Source organism: Alosa pseudoharengus, unplaced genomic scaffold (genome assembly GCF_046254945.1).
Source record: "Alosa pseudoharengus isolate Yale_2024_CS ecotype anadromous, Long Island Sound unplaced genomic scaffold, YU_APseudo_1.1 YU_APseudo_1.1_scf_21, whole genome shotgun sequence".
Classification (NCBI taxonomy): domain Eukaryota; kingdom Metazoa; phylum Chordata; class Actinopteri; order Clupeiformes; family Clupeidae; genus Alosa; species Alosa pseudoharengus.
This window is the reverse complement of record NW_027468674.1, coordinates 34,939,104-34,956,041: the sequence shown is the minus strand read 5'-3', so window position 1 is coordinate 34,956,041 and position 16,938 is coordinate 34,939,104. Positions and strand designations below refer to the sequence as shown.

Sequence of the window (16,938 nt, the reverse complement as noted above, 5' to 3'; positions counted from 1 at the left end):
AAGGCACAGATCAGGAGTGAGATGACGAGACAAGACAAGAGACAATGTGTTGATGTTTTTTTGTTTTTTTTCTTAGCTGACAAAGACACACACATCACATGGACATGAACACACAAAAAGGAACACATAGTGTATGTCCTAAATGATCAGGGAAATAGATAGCAAATCAACAGTGTAAATCATTACTAATAAATGGCTGACTTTTTTTTATGTAGCAGGCCTTTTGCTGTAGAGATAATGACTCCCTATCCCTATCCATACAGGGCCGGCATTCCCATCATCTTGTGATAGACTATGCATGACCTAATGTGTATGTGTGGGAGAGGGAGAGAGCGTGTCACCACCTCCACCATGCGAGCAGCATGGCCAGATCTGCCTCGCGCGCGCCGAGTGGAGAGAATTTGCGCAGCTCGGACTAGGCCTACTGTCATTCTCATTGCGACTCCCCACACTGCCACTACGTTCCCCCCTAACTGTCCTATGAGCACTTCGACCTCGTCTAACATACTCAGTGGCATTAGACAAAGGTTCCACCACGTTACTGTCACCGCGATTGTGGAGAGGCACACGTTCAGAAGACAGAAGCTAGCGCTATGAACATTAGGCTACCTCCAGCCTCGTTCGCCACACCACTAACACCCTGCTAACTTCCCGATGAACACTCCGAACCCGTGAAACATTATTCCCACCAGTGACATTGGGCAAACGATTCAACGTTTGTGCTTGGTGTAAGCTAAACTATGGAGTAAACTCTCACTTTGTCCAGCTGCATCATTGCAAGGCAGGGACGCATCTGAAGCCTCACTAAACGAATCACCGTCATTTTCTGAAGGCAGATATACCCCTTCAGAATCAGGGTCCGCGAATAGAAGACCCAACACTTCATTTCAGGTAAACTTTTTTGATGCCATTAGACGATAATCTAATGTAAATACTCGCTGACGTTGACAATATCGCTCTGACAAAGTGGCTCACACGCACACTAGCTCCGGTATTTCACGCACTGATTCACTGCAGCTGTAGCGCGAAAGTTTTGTTTAAAGAGTGCCCTTTTTTCGACTCGGGGATGACGTATGACATGTCTGCCATCTAGTGGAGTGGAGGTCGAACGAAATATGACACCCTATTTGACTAAATCGGCCGTTTTATTCAGTACCGCATCTTGTCGACTATAGTCGACTGTGGCGCCTAGAGGGTTAAAGGCCGGTCTCATATAGACGCCTGTCTCTAATACTAGCCGGTGCAGTTTGGCGATTTGGGAAAATAAAAGCCCGGGCTTTTTTAAGGTAAATATGTAGTCAAAACCTATTGTTGTCTCGTAGGCCTACTCTTATTCAGAGGTGAAAAGAAGAGATAGGATGCGACCTCCCACCGAACGCGAAGTGCACCGACGCGCTGCCGTTAAGCCACGAGACAGCTGATTACACTTGACATACCCAGAAATTCGTCTAGGCTATATATTTTTTCCAACATAGTTAAGTTTATATGCTTGCAATGGGTTTAGGTTGTTGCTGATGGCAATGACAATGCCAATATAAATCATTAGAAAAATGTCAACATGGGCCGTGGCAGAGAATTTCTAGGGGGTGGGGTATTACACGTTGCCACTTTTTCCACCAATGATATGTATCGCTGCATCATCAACAACGTTGTTGGAACTACGGTGTTTGAACGCCGGAGGTATGAATTGCGACACAGATACGATGCTTTCTGGAAACAGGTGTAACAATGTCGTTGTTTGGTCGCTGTGTGATCAGTGATGTGTGGTCAGTGGAATATGGGGAGGGAAGTGGCAGTGTTTTTTTGCGCGTCTGCAGAAGTCAGCCAAATATGACATGCGATTCTCTGTGCATAATAAAAAAATATAGGCCTACATTATTCCCAAATCACAAAACAATGGTTGAATATTACTGATAATATTTCATTGTTATTTAAGAATAGGGTTGGGCACCAAAACACGGTTCTAATATGGCACCGGTGCCGACGCAAACAGTAGTAACTGCATCGAATAACAACGTGGATTTCGGTGCCTCATTTCGGTGCTTAAATCACGTTTTTTAATTATTTTTTATACGAGGCATCACTGCATGTCATGCACCATCTCTAACGTCTTGCTCTGATAGCAACACATCCAGATACAGTTAGCTAACATAAACACTGGCTGGATGTTTAAACAGAGGAGTGCACCAAATAGGCGAGTGGACAGTGTTTGACAGCTTGCGTGAGCCCAAGTAGCTTCCTTTAAAGATATCACTCCAATCTAGCAGTGGGCCTAACTACACACAAGCAAAAGGCTATGAAACAACATCAACAGTATACTTTACACAATGTCCTTGCTAATGCGCTAACTGGCATTTATTTGAAATGTTATCAGCAAAGTTGTAAGGTGAAAACTTTATTTCAGGGTGTGTTCTAAACAACACAATGGCATGATATTGTAGCGCCGAGGCTATTTACTCCCGTGTTGGACTTTCCCCTGTGTCTCTGTTTTCCCGGCGTGTGCGCCATACCTGTCAACATTTAGCTTTCCAAAAACGGGAGATTTTTTTTTTTTTTGGGGGGGGGGGGGTATGTCAGTGTTTATACCGGATCTGTGTTTGCATATTTAATACATTTCATACACGTGTTTCAACACTGCATTTCAGTCGTTGCTTTTACCTTGAATTTCCCCATGAGGATCAATAAAGTATCTATCTATCTATCTATCTATCTAGCAACACATCCAGATACAGTTACTCCTACTCCTCGGTATTACATGGTGTGCGTGTGTGTGTGTGTGTGTGTGTGTGTGTGCGCGAGCGTGTCTGTGTCTCCTTCTCCCTTCTGTGTCATAGAATGTGTCAATAAGTTCTGATGTGTTTTGATTGGGGGGAGGTGTCCGGGAGGGAATATTTAGGGGTTCGGATAGGTTAGCGATTGATAAGGGGAGGGAATAGAATAGGGGGTTCTAAGACGTTTAGTAAGTTTAGTCAGAGTAGAGGTGAATTACGTGCGATTGGGTTGTGTTGTTGTGTGTTGGCCGGTGCGAGTGAATGACGAGTGATTGAGACGTGATTTGTCAGGATTGGTTTGTTGCTTTGTAGTGGACACCTCCTGCTACCCGTACCTTAGCCTGTACATCATTTGAAAAACTAGAAATGCAATTCCAAGGAATTACCAGTGCATGAAAATGCTAAAGTTGTGATGTAAAATATCATGTATAGTTAAAACAGATAATACAGAGATGGTTACTACGGTGATGCTAGGATAGACATGGTGGTTGCATAGCTTAATAAAAGTTGATAGTTTAAAAGTAGACTGTTTAAAAGCTGAATGTAGATAGTTTAAAAGTTGTTGATAGACAGTAGATAGTTTAAAAGTTGTTGATAGACAGCTAGTTTAATGAATGTTGATATTCAAATAGTTTAATGGCTGTGTATAGGTAGATATTTGACGATAACTGAAAGTTGGAATGGCTCTAATGTTTGCTAGCAGTTATGCTAAGATTTTTAACTATGCTAACCATGTTACTTAGCTAATGTTTTATAGCAGTGCTAGCAATGCTAACCTGCTAACCATGTTACTTAGCTAACGTTTTCTAGCAGTTTAATGAATGTTGATACTCAAATAGCTTAATGGCTGTGTATAGGTAGATATTTGACGATAACTGAAAGTTGGAATGGCTCTAATGTTTGCTAGCAGTTATGCTAAGATTTTTAATTCTGCTAACAATGTTACTTTGCTAATGTTTTATAACAGTGCTAGCAATGCTAACCATGCTACTTAGCTAACATTTTCTAGCAGTTTTGCTAAACATGCTAACTATGTTAGTAATGTTAACTATGCTACTTAGCTAACTTAACCAGAGAATGTCTAATAAGGGGAGAACTGCCACTCTCGGAAAACTTCCGGTTTCTGAACTGGTTGCAGTTCCTTCTGTGGTTCCACATGAGGGTGCTCGTCCACGAGTGCAGAATGCATGGAAATCTATGGAGCTGTACCCCTCAAAATCCACTTTTCTCTGGATATAATTTTTTTTCAAGTAATTTGAGTATTGGAATCGAAAGGGGAGGCAAAGAAAATACACTTGGTTGAGTATTATATATTTTTAAAGTCACTTAATTGTTCTTAAAAGCCTTTCAAATGTGTCAATGACGTCATTCATTAGCACAATGCTAGCGTGTTATGTGCAACAACGACCCAACCTGTAAGAAATCAAAAGGACATAAGTACTCGTTCATTCAACTTTTGACCTATAACCCATGTTGAAGTTATACAAACTACAATCAAATCTGAGATTTGTCAACGACAATAAGGTGAAAGAGACAATTTTGGCCGTCTAGCTCCATTGACTCCCATTCATTCTGCACTCATGGCGATCGCCCCCAGTGGAACTCTGGTGGAACTGCATCCAAAATTCGGTACAATGGGACTTAATACGGAGTGGCAAGGCTCTCCGTAGACGGGCTCTGACTTAACTAACATTTTCTAGCAGTTTTACTAAACATGTTAACCATGTGACTTAGCTAACCAAGCTTATCATTTTTAATAGTTATGCTAACTATGCTAACTAACATGGTAACTATGCTAACATGCTAACTATGCTAACCATGTGACTTAGCTAACTTAGCTAATCATTTTTAGTAGTTATGCTAACTATGCTTACTAGCATGCTGACATGCTAACCATGTGACTTAGCTAACCTAGCTAATCATTTGTAATTGTTATGCTAACTATGCTAATTAGCATGTTAACAATGTTACATGCTAACTATGCTAACCATGTGACTTAGCTAACCTAGCTAATTATTTTTAGCAGTTTTGTTAAAAAATGCTAACAATGTTAGCATGCTAACTTTGTTAACCATGCTAACAAGCTACAGTGGGTAGGAGTTATAGTTGATGAAAAGTGTTGACATAGTTGATGACAAGTTAAAAGTTGTTGATAGACAGCTAGTGAATGTATATAGTTTAAAAGTTTTAAAGTTGAATGTAGATTGTTTAAAAGTTGTTGATAGACAGCTAGTTCAATAGATAGATAGTTTAATGATAGTTTAAAAGTAGACCGTTTAAAAGTTGAATGTAAAAAGTTCAGTAGTTTAATGGGTTACATTGTTTAACAGTGGATTATTGTAGTGAGGACTTTTATTTTGAAACAGTTTTGGGCAGAGGAAACAGTTGAATAGGATGTGTAGTCTTAATTGACCCAGATTGTATGCTTAAAAGCAGTTGCTAGGTTACGGGGACGCTGGCGAGACACGCCGCTCCGTCTGGCATCATGTTTTTGTTTGTCTTTATGTAATGTTCGTAATTTTATGTAATGTCATGTTTATTTTTTGTATTGGTTTGTCTAGTTAAATGTTTTCCCTATTTATTTACGCTATTTTTGATAGTTTTCGTGTTATTCTTAGTCCTTTTTACTGCTTCTAAGTCAGCTGATGTCATTGACATTTGTCCATTGGGAGCTTGCTATGGCTAGCTTTTGCCCTAGCTTGGCATCGGACATCCTTCCATCTATCCGTGAGCGGTGCAGCACTTCACTGTCTGGTCGAGGGGACCTCTCGGGACAGCTGGACCTAGGCTACTCTGCGAAAGATCTGCCGTGGCCGCCGAGCTGTTGCTGACCTGCGAGCTGCCATGCCAACTGCAGACTAACGTTAGTGGTGAAGAGCTGCAATCTCACGGAGCAACAAACGGTCGCTGTTAAGTCCACCGAATTGCGGATCTACACGATCGCCCAGTACTTTGGACTGTGCTTCCAGTCATCTCCAGACTGCGGTCTACAAGGCCTAGCTTCTAACGTTAACGTTATCTCCAGACTGCCAGTGAATTCACCGGGTTGGTCAGTTGCTAAAGAACTTTGTTTGCATTGCATCGGTTGTGAAGACACATCTCTGTGCGCAGTTTTCACGGATTATCATTGCCCTTGGACATTTTCAGCTGGTTTGGAAATTGGACTAATTTTAACATCACTTTTCCCCCTTTTTAAATATATCTTGTTTTTTTTATTTGTTTTGTTGTCTGTCTTGTATGTATTGGTGTCACGGGTACGCTGGCGACTAAGCCGCTCCGTCCGGCATTTTTTGTATTTGTTATTTTTTAAATGTATTTGTCATGTCTTGATGTCATGGGTACGCTGGCGACTACGCCGCTCCATCCGGCATCGTTTGTCTTGTTGTTATGTGTCTTGTTTGTGGAGCGCTTTGGGTTGCACTATGTGCATGTTAAATGCGCTTTAAAAATAAATCTGACTTGACTTGACTTAAAGCCTGAGGCTGCAGGAGGCCTGAACACCTGCCATAGGATTCTAATTGCTTAATGGCCGTATTATGATGTCATAATCGGCAATGTTAAGTCTCTGGGGATTTTTAAAAAGTTTTTCTTTAATAGTTTAAAAAGTATAAAAGTTTCAAAGTTGAAAAGACAAAGCAGCTTGGTCCGTTTGAAGAACTACGTTACAAAGTTTGAACGAAGTTTCTAAGTTAAACTGTTCAAGAGAAATTGCGTACGGAAAAAGTGGTAAGCGGAATAATAATAAGAAGTTGTTGTTGATGTTGCCTTGGAAGAACAGTACAGTGCATTTTCATGCACTGTAATAAATAACCGGAGTTTGGAACGATACCTCAGCCTCCCCGTCTCCTAACTACTCCTCGGCATTACAATATTAATCTTTCATGTGCATAAGGCCCATATAGCATCACAATGAATATGAAGATCATGTTAAAAGTTAGCTGGCAAAAACATAAATCGGTTACATACCTGATGTCACTGAGCTGTCAAAGAGCCTACGGAACCATCTCCGTTATCGCTTATCGTTATCGAATTAAACTCAGCTGACTGGTGTTAGCGCATAGCCATAGTTGCTGTTAACATGCCTAACCTAGGCTACTACAAGCGCTGGGAATCTAAACACTAACTAATCTAACACCGACATAATGTAGCCTAATATGTTCAAAACTATGGCGTGTTATGGGGGAAGACATGCAATTTCTTGAAGCATTTGGGAACACACTGAATTAACTGGAAATATAGAGTCCCTGTTAGATTAGCTTGCTTGCAAATGTCGTTGTCCATGACCTGGAAGTTCTATGGCAAGCGGTTTTAACATACCTTATGGCAAACTGCCTACACTGGGTAAACTTGAAAGCAGAGCTTTGTGTGTGCATCCATGGCAAGCTGTTTTAACATTTAAATGTATTATGCGTAGGAGCAATGAGATATTGATAGTAAATTGAATATAACAGTTAAATTTCATGTTCAAATTCAAATTCATGCTTTAGACCAGTGGTCGCCAACCCGTCGATCGCGATCGACCAGTAGATCTTTAGGACTTGCCCAGTAGATCCCGAGAATAACAGGAGAATTAAAAACAGTCACCAAATTCCCACATGTTCGCCAACGTTTATAGGGCGTAGCCTACATTTCAGCGTGTGATAGGATAGCGCATGATTTATTCAAGACCTAGCCATCATAATGCGAGAAATTCCTGCATACATTTACAGCTGTCTGATAACGTTAATCTAATAATGGAGCAGCGTGAATGCGGGACCGGACGGACCAACTTCTGACTTGAACCGAACGTAACCCCATGCAGACACACACACTCGCACAGCACCACTTTGCAGGTGTGCTCTCTCTCTCTCTCTCTGTCTCTCTCGCAACAGGACTTGTCACCGCTGAAGTCAAATTATGTTAGGTGCTTCTACATCAACTGCTAACTGACAGAAAATAAAAAACGAAAGTTTAGCGATCAGGAATTTGTTCTCCATTTGAAGAATGTAATCGATTATGAGTGCATTGTAGGCCTAGGCTTAGGTTACTTTCACTTTCTAGAGTACGCATTAATTACGTGAAAGATGCTTCATACCAAAACAGCGATCAAACATCAAATTTATCATGACGTATTGTCACAAACACTTACTCCAATTAGAAAATCAAAACCAAAATCATGTAAGTAAAGACTATGTTAAAGTGTTGTTCTCATTGACGCCTGTATAAGGGGGTGGAGGATATGATATTTTTGACCTGATACATTTGCCTAAATAAAAGGCCTTAAATTGAAAGTATTTTAGCTTTGATTTTCTTTTGACGCTTCAAGGTAGATCTTGCCTTTGTTCAGGGCGAGGTTAAGGATCTTGGGCTCAAAAAGATTGGTGACCACTGCTTTAGACCATTTTAATTTAAAAACAAAGTACCCGTTCAGGCACCGTTTCGCCATCGGCACCGTTTTAAAAGTATCGATTTAGCACCAGTATCGGATAAAACCCAAACAATACCCAACCCTATTTAAGAACATGCAAATCATCATACCGCATATCGTGGCGGGTCTGTTATTTAGCCTACTTACTGTAGGGTGTGCAAACCACAGGCCTATATTTTGGGCAAGCCTGCTTTCGAGGCAGGCCTTTATTTCATAAGGCTTCTGTTGAAGAATTTTATTTGTCAGTTGTCCTCCTGCATCCGCTACCACAGCTGTGTGAGCGCGTCCCTGGAAAGTGTGGCATGCTCCTTCTTGCAAACTTGACTATACCGAAACCATTAATGAAAGCAAAGCAACCATTTACGTCTTCATAAAATATAAAAATATAAAAACAACTTGCCAGATATGCCATCATGGGTTTGGGCTTCATTCAGCATTTTGTTCTTCCACTGGAAATTACTCTTCTACATTTGCTGCCTGCTGGATCCTTTCTGTTTTTATTGTTTAGAAAATGTTTGAGGGTTATGAGTTATACATTAATGTATAACTCAAAAATGTTTGAGTTATACATTAAACATTGCTGGTAACCCGCCACAAATAGCCTACAGATTCTTGTGTGCGTACATTCTCATTCTCTCTCCAAAATGTGCCCGTTCTATAGGCTGCCAAGTGCGTAATTCTGCGGCATAAAGCAGATGTATTTGTTTATTGTACAGAAAAATAAAAATAACCTGTCAAGCAGTCAATTGACTACATTGCAGTCAAGAAGTAGGGCAAATTAATTTACGAAACCAAAACGTGGGTCATAGTTGTTTAAACCTCTATTGCGTAGCCTGTTAAAAACGTCGCTATATAGTATTAAATCGCCAACAACATTCTTTTCTGCAGAAGCCTACCCTAGGCTACAGATTAGTTCTGAACAGTTCTCTACTGGCTAAATTATCAAAAAGGTGCTTTCTCTTCGTCCTCAGCAAATTAAGCAGGAAGCAGGCAAGAACGAGGCTACCATAGATATATATAGAATGGCTAGATGTCTCGTCCGCGCTGCTGGCCAAGTGACCTGAAGGTGTCATTGTTATAGCCTGGGGGCATTGTTCTGCCTTTAGTAGAAGAAGAGCTATCAGGTACCACAGAGCCCACCAGATAGCTTGCCTGTGACAAGATGGCCACCGGTGATGCCGTTGGAGACTCCCCTATAAGACATCTAGGCATTAAATATATGGAGGCTACAGGGTACACTTTAGGGCTGCACGATATTAGGAAAACATGCGATATGCGATAACATTATTGAGTACTGCGATAACGATATAATTTGCGATATTTAAATATACTGCTCAAAAAAGGTTTTCCACACATTTTTGAAACCTTCCACCCTTTTCTCCATTCTCAAACTACATTCACAGAATGTCTGACAGTTCTTGCAAAATAAAACACTCGCCTCAAAAGTTTTACTTGTGCTCAGAACCAAACAGTGTCAGAGTACTGATCCAGTGTATAATTGAAGTGTTCCCTTAATTTTTTTGAGCAGTATATTTAATGTTTTTTTCCCCCATTCTGCTTGGGGGGGGGGGGGTAAATTTATAATTACAGAAATAAATGTATAATTTTCTACATAAACAATATAAAATATCATGTAGCCTAGGCTATATATGGCCTGATGGAAGTGGACAGCTAAGAGACCTGATAGGCTATCGAAGTTGTGTGGAAGATCTGCTCCTAATCCTCATAAAAGACGGATGGACAGCCAATCTGAACACTTGTGCACCAACCAGCGGAATATTCCACATTGCCAGCCTTCGATGGGCCTAGCAAAGAAGCTACTTGCTATATCGCGGCAGTCATCTCAGTCTGTAACCTCATAGGCTGTGCATCCCACGTTATTAGGCTACCGGCATGCCGACTACGAGGGCAGCGGAAAGTGAAAGTAATTGGGCTGCAATCGCACAGTCCAGGCTAAGAAGTAGGTTAAACAACTTTTACAAATAACGAATCCTGATTACCTCTGTGCTGCTGTCTGAGGCTTTTGCTACATGCAAATCATGAAATACAAGCCTTATAGACAGTGAAAGACAGATATCTTCTGATATAACGATAACGAAAGAAATTGTTTATTTTAACACGAGAAGGACGCATTTGCGCTGTGTTTGTAACACGGCATCCTTCATAAAACCAAAATATTCCCATATAACAGACGTGCTTTTCCTTTTAGTCACTAATTCCTCTTCACCCAAGTGTAGCCTACCTCGCTCGACTCACTATCTTCAGCCATCACGACTTAGCTCCCGCTTCAACACCTAAAACACCACACACCTAAACTGGTAGGGGACGGGCTTCTTGGGCAGCATGACAGCATCGGTTTGGTAAAATATGTTGACATTCAGAATGTGAATACACCAGACTGTATAGAATGCGCACGGCACAGAAAATGTATCGAAATGTATTGAAAATTACGTAATCTTTGCGGTATGTCCATCGCAAGCGTTGATATCGCGATAACGATAGATTAGATCGTGCAGCCCTAGTACACTTGCCATTACACCTCAGTCCAGCAGATGGTGGTAATGCACTCCATTTGACCAACTGCCAAAAATAACTCACTGAAAAAGAAGAAGGTGGTTACTCTGGCAGGCCAGCGAACTCTTCTTCTTTATCTGTGAGCTTTTTTGTTGGCAGTTTGCAAAAGGAGTGCATTACCACAATCTGTTTTTATGACAGCTCTGACTTCAGAACATGCAGCAGCGCAAAAGCATTGTGTCAGTCTTTTAATAACAACAACTTGCAGGATGTTTTCCGAAACTTCGAAGCTACTTTGAATTCTGGTCACTATTCCCATGAGAACAGCGGTGTCTGAGCGCTGATTTTCCACACGTCAAGACGTTTCTTAGAAATACACAGGACAGACTAAAAGGCTGGCTGATGCTCATTCTGGTGTAGGCTATGACAAGATAGTACACAGAACTGTAAAGTGTATCAAATTAATATACAAGTTTATTAAATCAAATATAAATTATGCTCTTAAAGTTGGAGAAAAGTAAACAGGTGTAAAGGGGAATTAAAGGGCCATCACCATTTTTGTTGTTGTTGTTTTGTTTTTGTTTTTTTTGTTTTTTTGGGGGGGGGGCGGGGCACGACGTGCTGACATCTTTGATATGCATTTGGGCTGGCTTTAGCTACTTTCCATTTGAGCTGGTTGGCAACACTGGTCTGTCTGTGCAAATCATTCTGTCTCAAGTCCTTGTATGTAACATAATATAACAATGAAACACATTGCTATTATTTCTATGTTGAAGAGCTATAGTAGTGGCATATATCAGCCAATTTTTTATTGAAACAAATACTTATCTTCCCTTACACACATGTATTAAAATAATCCAACAAAAAGGTACCTGGAATGAATTTCCCTTGAACAGCTTCTTTATACGCCCACCATCCCTCATGACCTTTGTATGGATTTGGTTGAGCTAGGAGGCAAGGGACAACATAAAGCAAGAGCAAGAATAAGCCATGACATGTCTTCAATAACACCAATTTAACTCATTGAATGCCAAGCTGTTTTCGGAAGCTTTGTCCTAGAGTGCCAACAATCTAGACCATTGTTGATGATTTTTGTATAGCCACAGCATATGTGTTATAGCTATCAACACATACAATGGCTTGTTTGAAAGGTGAGGCTTTAAGCTCTCAGTGGGTGCAAACAGTGTATTTCTACACGCCTCTGTTCCTGAGCTAAACAGTGGCTAGTTTTCATCAAAATTGCTGTTTTTTTCTAGAAATGGAGATATAACGTCTTTCATGAAATATGAAGTGTTGCCTGTAAAGTTTCCGCGAAGTGACCTGGCGAGACTGCCACCTAGTGATAGACCCACGAAAATGGCCTGGTTTTGAGCTGACGTGCATGCGTCACTATTTCGACCCAAAGCGGCAACCGAGTTATGATAAAATGTCCATATTGTGCATTTTCATGAGTTTTCGATCGTCATATATTTCATTTCCATTCATCACAGAGTTCCCAAAATCACATATAAGGTGTGTTAGAGTGTCTAGTTTCGTAATTTAAAAAAAAGGTAAAAACGTAATATTACGTTTTTGGCACTCAACGCATGGGAAGGAAAAACGTAATATTACGTTTTTGGCACTCAATGAGTTAATAATACCTTTACAATGTTTCCCCACTTTATCCTGAAACCAATTGGTGTATAAAGTTAGGGCATGCCATCCTGATCATCTATAGCCTACATTTATAAAGAAACAGATATTCACTGACTTAGCCTTCTGGATTGGGAACTCGTTTGAATACCAAGACAAAATCATATCTGAACATTTTCCACAAAAAATGCAGTCAATCCTAAAGATTCTTGCATTATTCATGGTTGTTTTCAGCAACACTTTAGCATGAAATACTAAACTATATAGTTCAATCAATCACCACTATACTGTATCTTTGGAGCTTCCTTTTTTGTGAATGTGGATCTGTCAAGGTTGGTTAAGGCAAAACAGAACCCCAAAATTCTGCATAAGAGTAGTAGGAATTCCTAGCCTAGAAATCTAGACGTGCCCCTAGCGGCAGCAAATTATTTGCTACCAGGGCTAGTCTAGCAACTCTCCGTTGGCTTGTGAGCTCCAGAAATTGAAACTCAATCAGGCCAATGAAATCGTGTATAAAGTCGTTAGGTGGGCTTAACATAATGATTGATGGCAGAGTTGCAACGGTTTGGTTTGAATTCCCTGATACTTGAAAACAAATAAGATGGATGTTGCTGTTGGCGAACAGTGTGACACGAGTTAAGCTTTTATTAAGTTGGCAAACATTTGAACTAGCCAACTAGCTCCGCTGGTGGGAAATGCATGGGACTCATAGCGCTGCCGCTGTCCTATTGCGTGCAGAGGGAATTTGAAAGACAACTGATTATCCCGCCCCTCGGACTGAGCACTGCAAACGGTGAGTGCCCAGACCCTACATTTTAATGTGGGTCTGGCTCGTCAGGCTAAGGAATTCCTATCTCTGTCCTGAACTGGTGTACATAGTAGTGTGTAGCAGAGATGGGGACTCGAGTCTGAGACTCAGACTCGAGTCAGACTTAATGGCCTCCTTACACCAAACAACTTTGACAAGATTTGGGAAAGATTCTTGAAAGATTGGAGTCTTTTGAGGAAAGCTTGAAAGGGGGGCATTAGTTAAAGGATAATTCCGGTATTTAGCACTTTGAGTCCCTTTATCTGGTTTGTTTTGGATGAACTAGAGTGGTGGACACCGAAATTTTGACGAGGGGTCCTGTCTCGACTTAGCCTGGAAACCAGACTCTCTGACTTCGCAGAGTCTGGCCTAGATCCATAGGCGTTCGTTTATTTCCGGGTGGGAGGGCACAGTTTTGAGGTTTAAAGGGACACCAGGCAACGTTTTCATGTTAATTACTCATCTTCGTAAGTCGGTATATGGTTAAATGACTCATTACAGGGCGAATGAAGACTCTCTCGCCCGCCCCTACTGCCTGTAGGAAGAATATCCCGCTTGCAAGTTCAGTGTATCGTACCCGGCGACCGAAGCAGTTTCAGTTTCCATCCTGCATCCACAGCACAGAGGGAGGCTAACGAAACGCTAGCGATTGTTGAAAACGTGTGTATAATGGCAGGGCCGGCGAAGAAGCAGCGAAAACCCTTGACGGAAGATGCAAAGAAAAGGAAAAGAGCTTAAGACCGAGCGAGGGGGAGTTTCGTAGAGAAAAAGCATCAGGCTTGCCTGGTGTCCCTTTAAAATCATTGGAGTTCCTTTGAACCGCTTTGAACCAATCACTAACAACCGGCGTTTCGTCATACAGAGAAGTTTCTCTGCAGCACGCCCATAACAAGCACGGGTGCATCTTATCAGCAAACAATCACAAGTGTTTTGTGAATGTACCCAAGTCAAACTTTCATATAAATGCATAAGTATGTCCAAAGCGCCACTTTTAAGCTTGTATGCGTTGTCGTTTTCGGGTGAAATGAACTTTTGAATGGGATTCCTATAGGGCTACTACTTTTTTGATACAATCGCGTCAAAATCGGTATTTTTCAAATACTATGAAGGCTCGACACAACATGAAACTTCGATCGAAGTATCATCAGTGTCTCTACACATGAACTCGAGCATTGAGAACATTGTTGGTGTACACAGAGTTTACTAAAAGAGAGGTTTTGAACAGCTCACTTGTTTTTTCTGCTCGCTGCCATCTTGCAAAGAGTGAGTTGTCCAAAATCTTTCTTTTTAGTAAACTATGTGTACACGAACAATGTTCTTAAAAAAAGCTGCCAGATTTGTCAACCACAGAACATAAATCAGCAGAGGAAAATAACGTGGTGTCAAATGTTTCTGTTCTAAACGGCATCAACGTCAAAAGGTATAAAAACATATCTCTCCGTTTTAAAATCTCTCCTTCAGGTAGCGCAGCACTCTCATATCGCTGCGATGCGTGTGTCCCACTGAGTGAGACAGACCAGACGCACACACAAACTTCTGTTTGGTAGCTGACGAACCACCATTGAACTGGATTGATAATGATAACGGCTCTAAACAAGTAAGGCATACACAGTATGTCTGGTACATGATAAACGTTAACACAAATTAATATTCAACTACATATAACACGTCTCATTATTAAAGCTCTGATATCACTGCGATGGCAACTCCGCCCGCTCGAAGGGAGAGGGGGAGGGAGACGCACACACACACACCACACGCGTCCAAAACTCAGCCAGGTGGTCGCTGAATAAAACTCCCACAAATATCTCGGAACAATGTCGGCATTACTTAATCATATTGACCAGTGTTCGTAACAGCTACCGCTACCCCATGCATATGGATAGCCTACAACTTAGCTATTTGCAGCTCCCTAAATACAATGGCAAGCAGTTTTATAGAAGAGGGGCATTCAGGGAGGGAGACACACACACACACACACCACACGCGTCCAACACTCAGCCAGGTGGTCGCTGAATAAAACTCCCACAAATACCACGGAACAACGTTGGCATTACTTAATCATATGAACAGCAGGGTTCTAAATTAATACTTAAATTAAGGGTTCTAAATTAATTCTTTTTTGATCACCAGCCAATGTGGCTGGTAACTTTCTAAAGTTACTAGCCAATCAGAATTTCTACTAGCCAATTTTTTCCCGGTGAAAATAAGAGAATTATGAGTTTATGAGATGAGTGTCACTGAATGCATTTGATCATTTTATTAACATTGTAGGCATGAATAGCCTACACACCACAAAATATACACAGAAAGTGCAAATACTTCATTTCATGTTTGGGATAGCTATCTATCTATCTATCTATCTATTTCTCTGATGATATCCTCATCCCCTGCTTCATTCCTTTTCTCGCCCCCATACATCTGTCCCAACCACCCCCGCATTTAGTTTAATCTTAACTTAATAAAAAGTTGATATCAATTACCATCAACAATGACAAGCCAGCTGGAAGCTGCCACTCGTTTTCTCTCCCTCTTGTGCGTGCTCAGAGCGTTCTCAAAAAAAATGGAGTAGCATGTTGGTCCCTCCTCTGTCTCTCGGTGCCCTATGCACAGTGCGTGATGCGTGTGGTGGTGGTGATCACTGATCAGGCAACTTTTTAAAACGGATAATTTTCGCCTATACAAGCTCCTCACGTTCCTCTCCATCTTCAGCTAACTCCATAGACAATAAAATAAACATCTAGCTGCTTCAGGTTTTGCGGCCTCCGCTACATGACATCAGCCCCCCACAAAGGAAATAGGTAAACACAATGCATTAATTGCGTTAATATTTCGTAACTTGTTATGTATTTGTGTTATGTACATGTGTTATGTAGCCTACTTTTTACTTTACTTTACTGGCTAACTACCTCCTCTTTCAGTCTATGCTCCCTGCTCTGGCTCCGTTCGTTTTTCTAATTCCTTGAGTTTTCTGGTAGAGTTTTCTGGTTCGTTTCCATCGTCTCTCGCGCTGGCAAACTGCGCGCAGCTAATGGGCGTATGAAACGTCATCACGTAGCATTACGGCACAGTGATCATGGGAAATGTAGGAAGTACTGCCAGGGGGACATATGACCGAGAGCAGAGCCTTATGTATATCATGCACGTAATGCTTCATGCATCACTGGCTGAACTGGCTACTAAGTTTTTATTAACACCCGCCAAAATGAATTTTAACCCGCATTTGGCGGGTTGGCGGGTGTTAATTTAGAACCCTGATGAACAGCTAGCTACCGCATGCATATGGATAGCCTAGCCTACAACTTAGCTATTTGCAGCTACCTAAATACAATGGCAAGCAGTTTTATAAACTAGGCATTAAGTATTAAATAAAGTAGGCTACCTATATCATTCGCATTTTCCATTTGGACCCACAAACTTGCTTCCATCTTCAAAGTGTATGGCAATATTTCAAACAGTTAAAAGATGCTTTGAAAGTTTAAAGTTTACTGTTGTCTTGAAGAGCAGGCTTTCAGCTCTCTCACGTGGAGGAGGGGCAGTCTGCACGTGAATTGCAGCGTCTCCAGCAACACAGAGCTGCCTGTGGACGCCTGTATGTAAATAATGCGGGGGAAAAAACTATCGGCAAACGCAGCCGCTTATCGGCCGATGCCGATACACGTAAAAACGCAAATATCGGCCCGATATATCGGCCGGCCGATATATCGGTCGATCCCTAAGTAAGACTTTTAATTAGCACGAACGCCGCTACTGTGTCACACGCAGAGAACTTCTAGCTGTGTTATCGTCCATCCGCCACTTCAAAT

General features: G+C 41.3%; 1 protein-coding gene across 1 annotated transcript in view; it reads right to left on the bottom strand.

Moving 5' to 3' along the window:
- Nucleotides 1-15,838, bottom strand: part of LOC143138346 (carbonic anhydrase-related protein 10-like) — a 130,485-nt gene extending 114,647 nt beyond the window's left edge. Inside the window, exons 1-2 of the mRNA XM_076298842.1 lie at nt 15,827-15,838; nt 11,565-11,691 (exon numbers count right to left, since the gene is read on the bottom strand). Of these exons, the coding sequence (XP_076154957.1) occupies nt 11,565-11,691; nt 15,827-15,838 (139 nt within the window). The remainder of the gene's footprint in view (nt 1-11,564; nt 11,692-15,826) is intronic.
- Between the last annotated feature and the right edge of the window lie 1,100 nt (nt 15,839-16,938).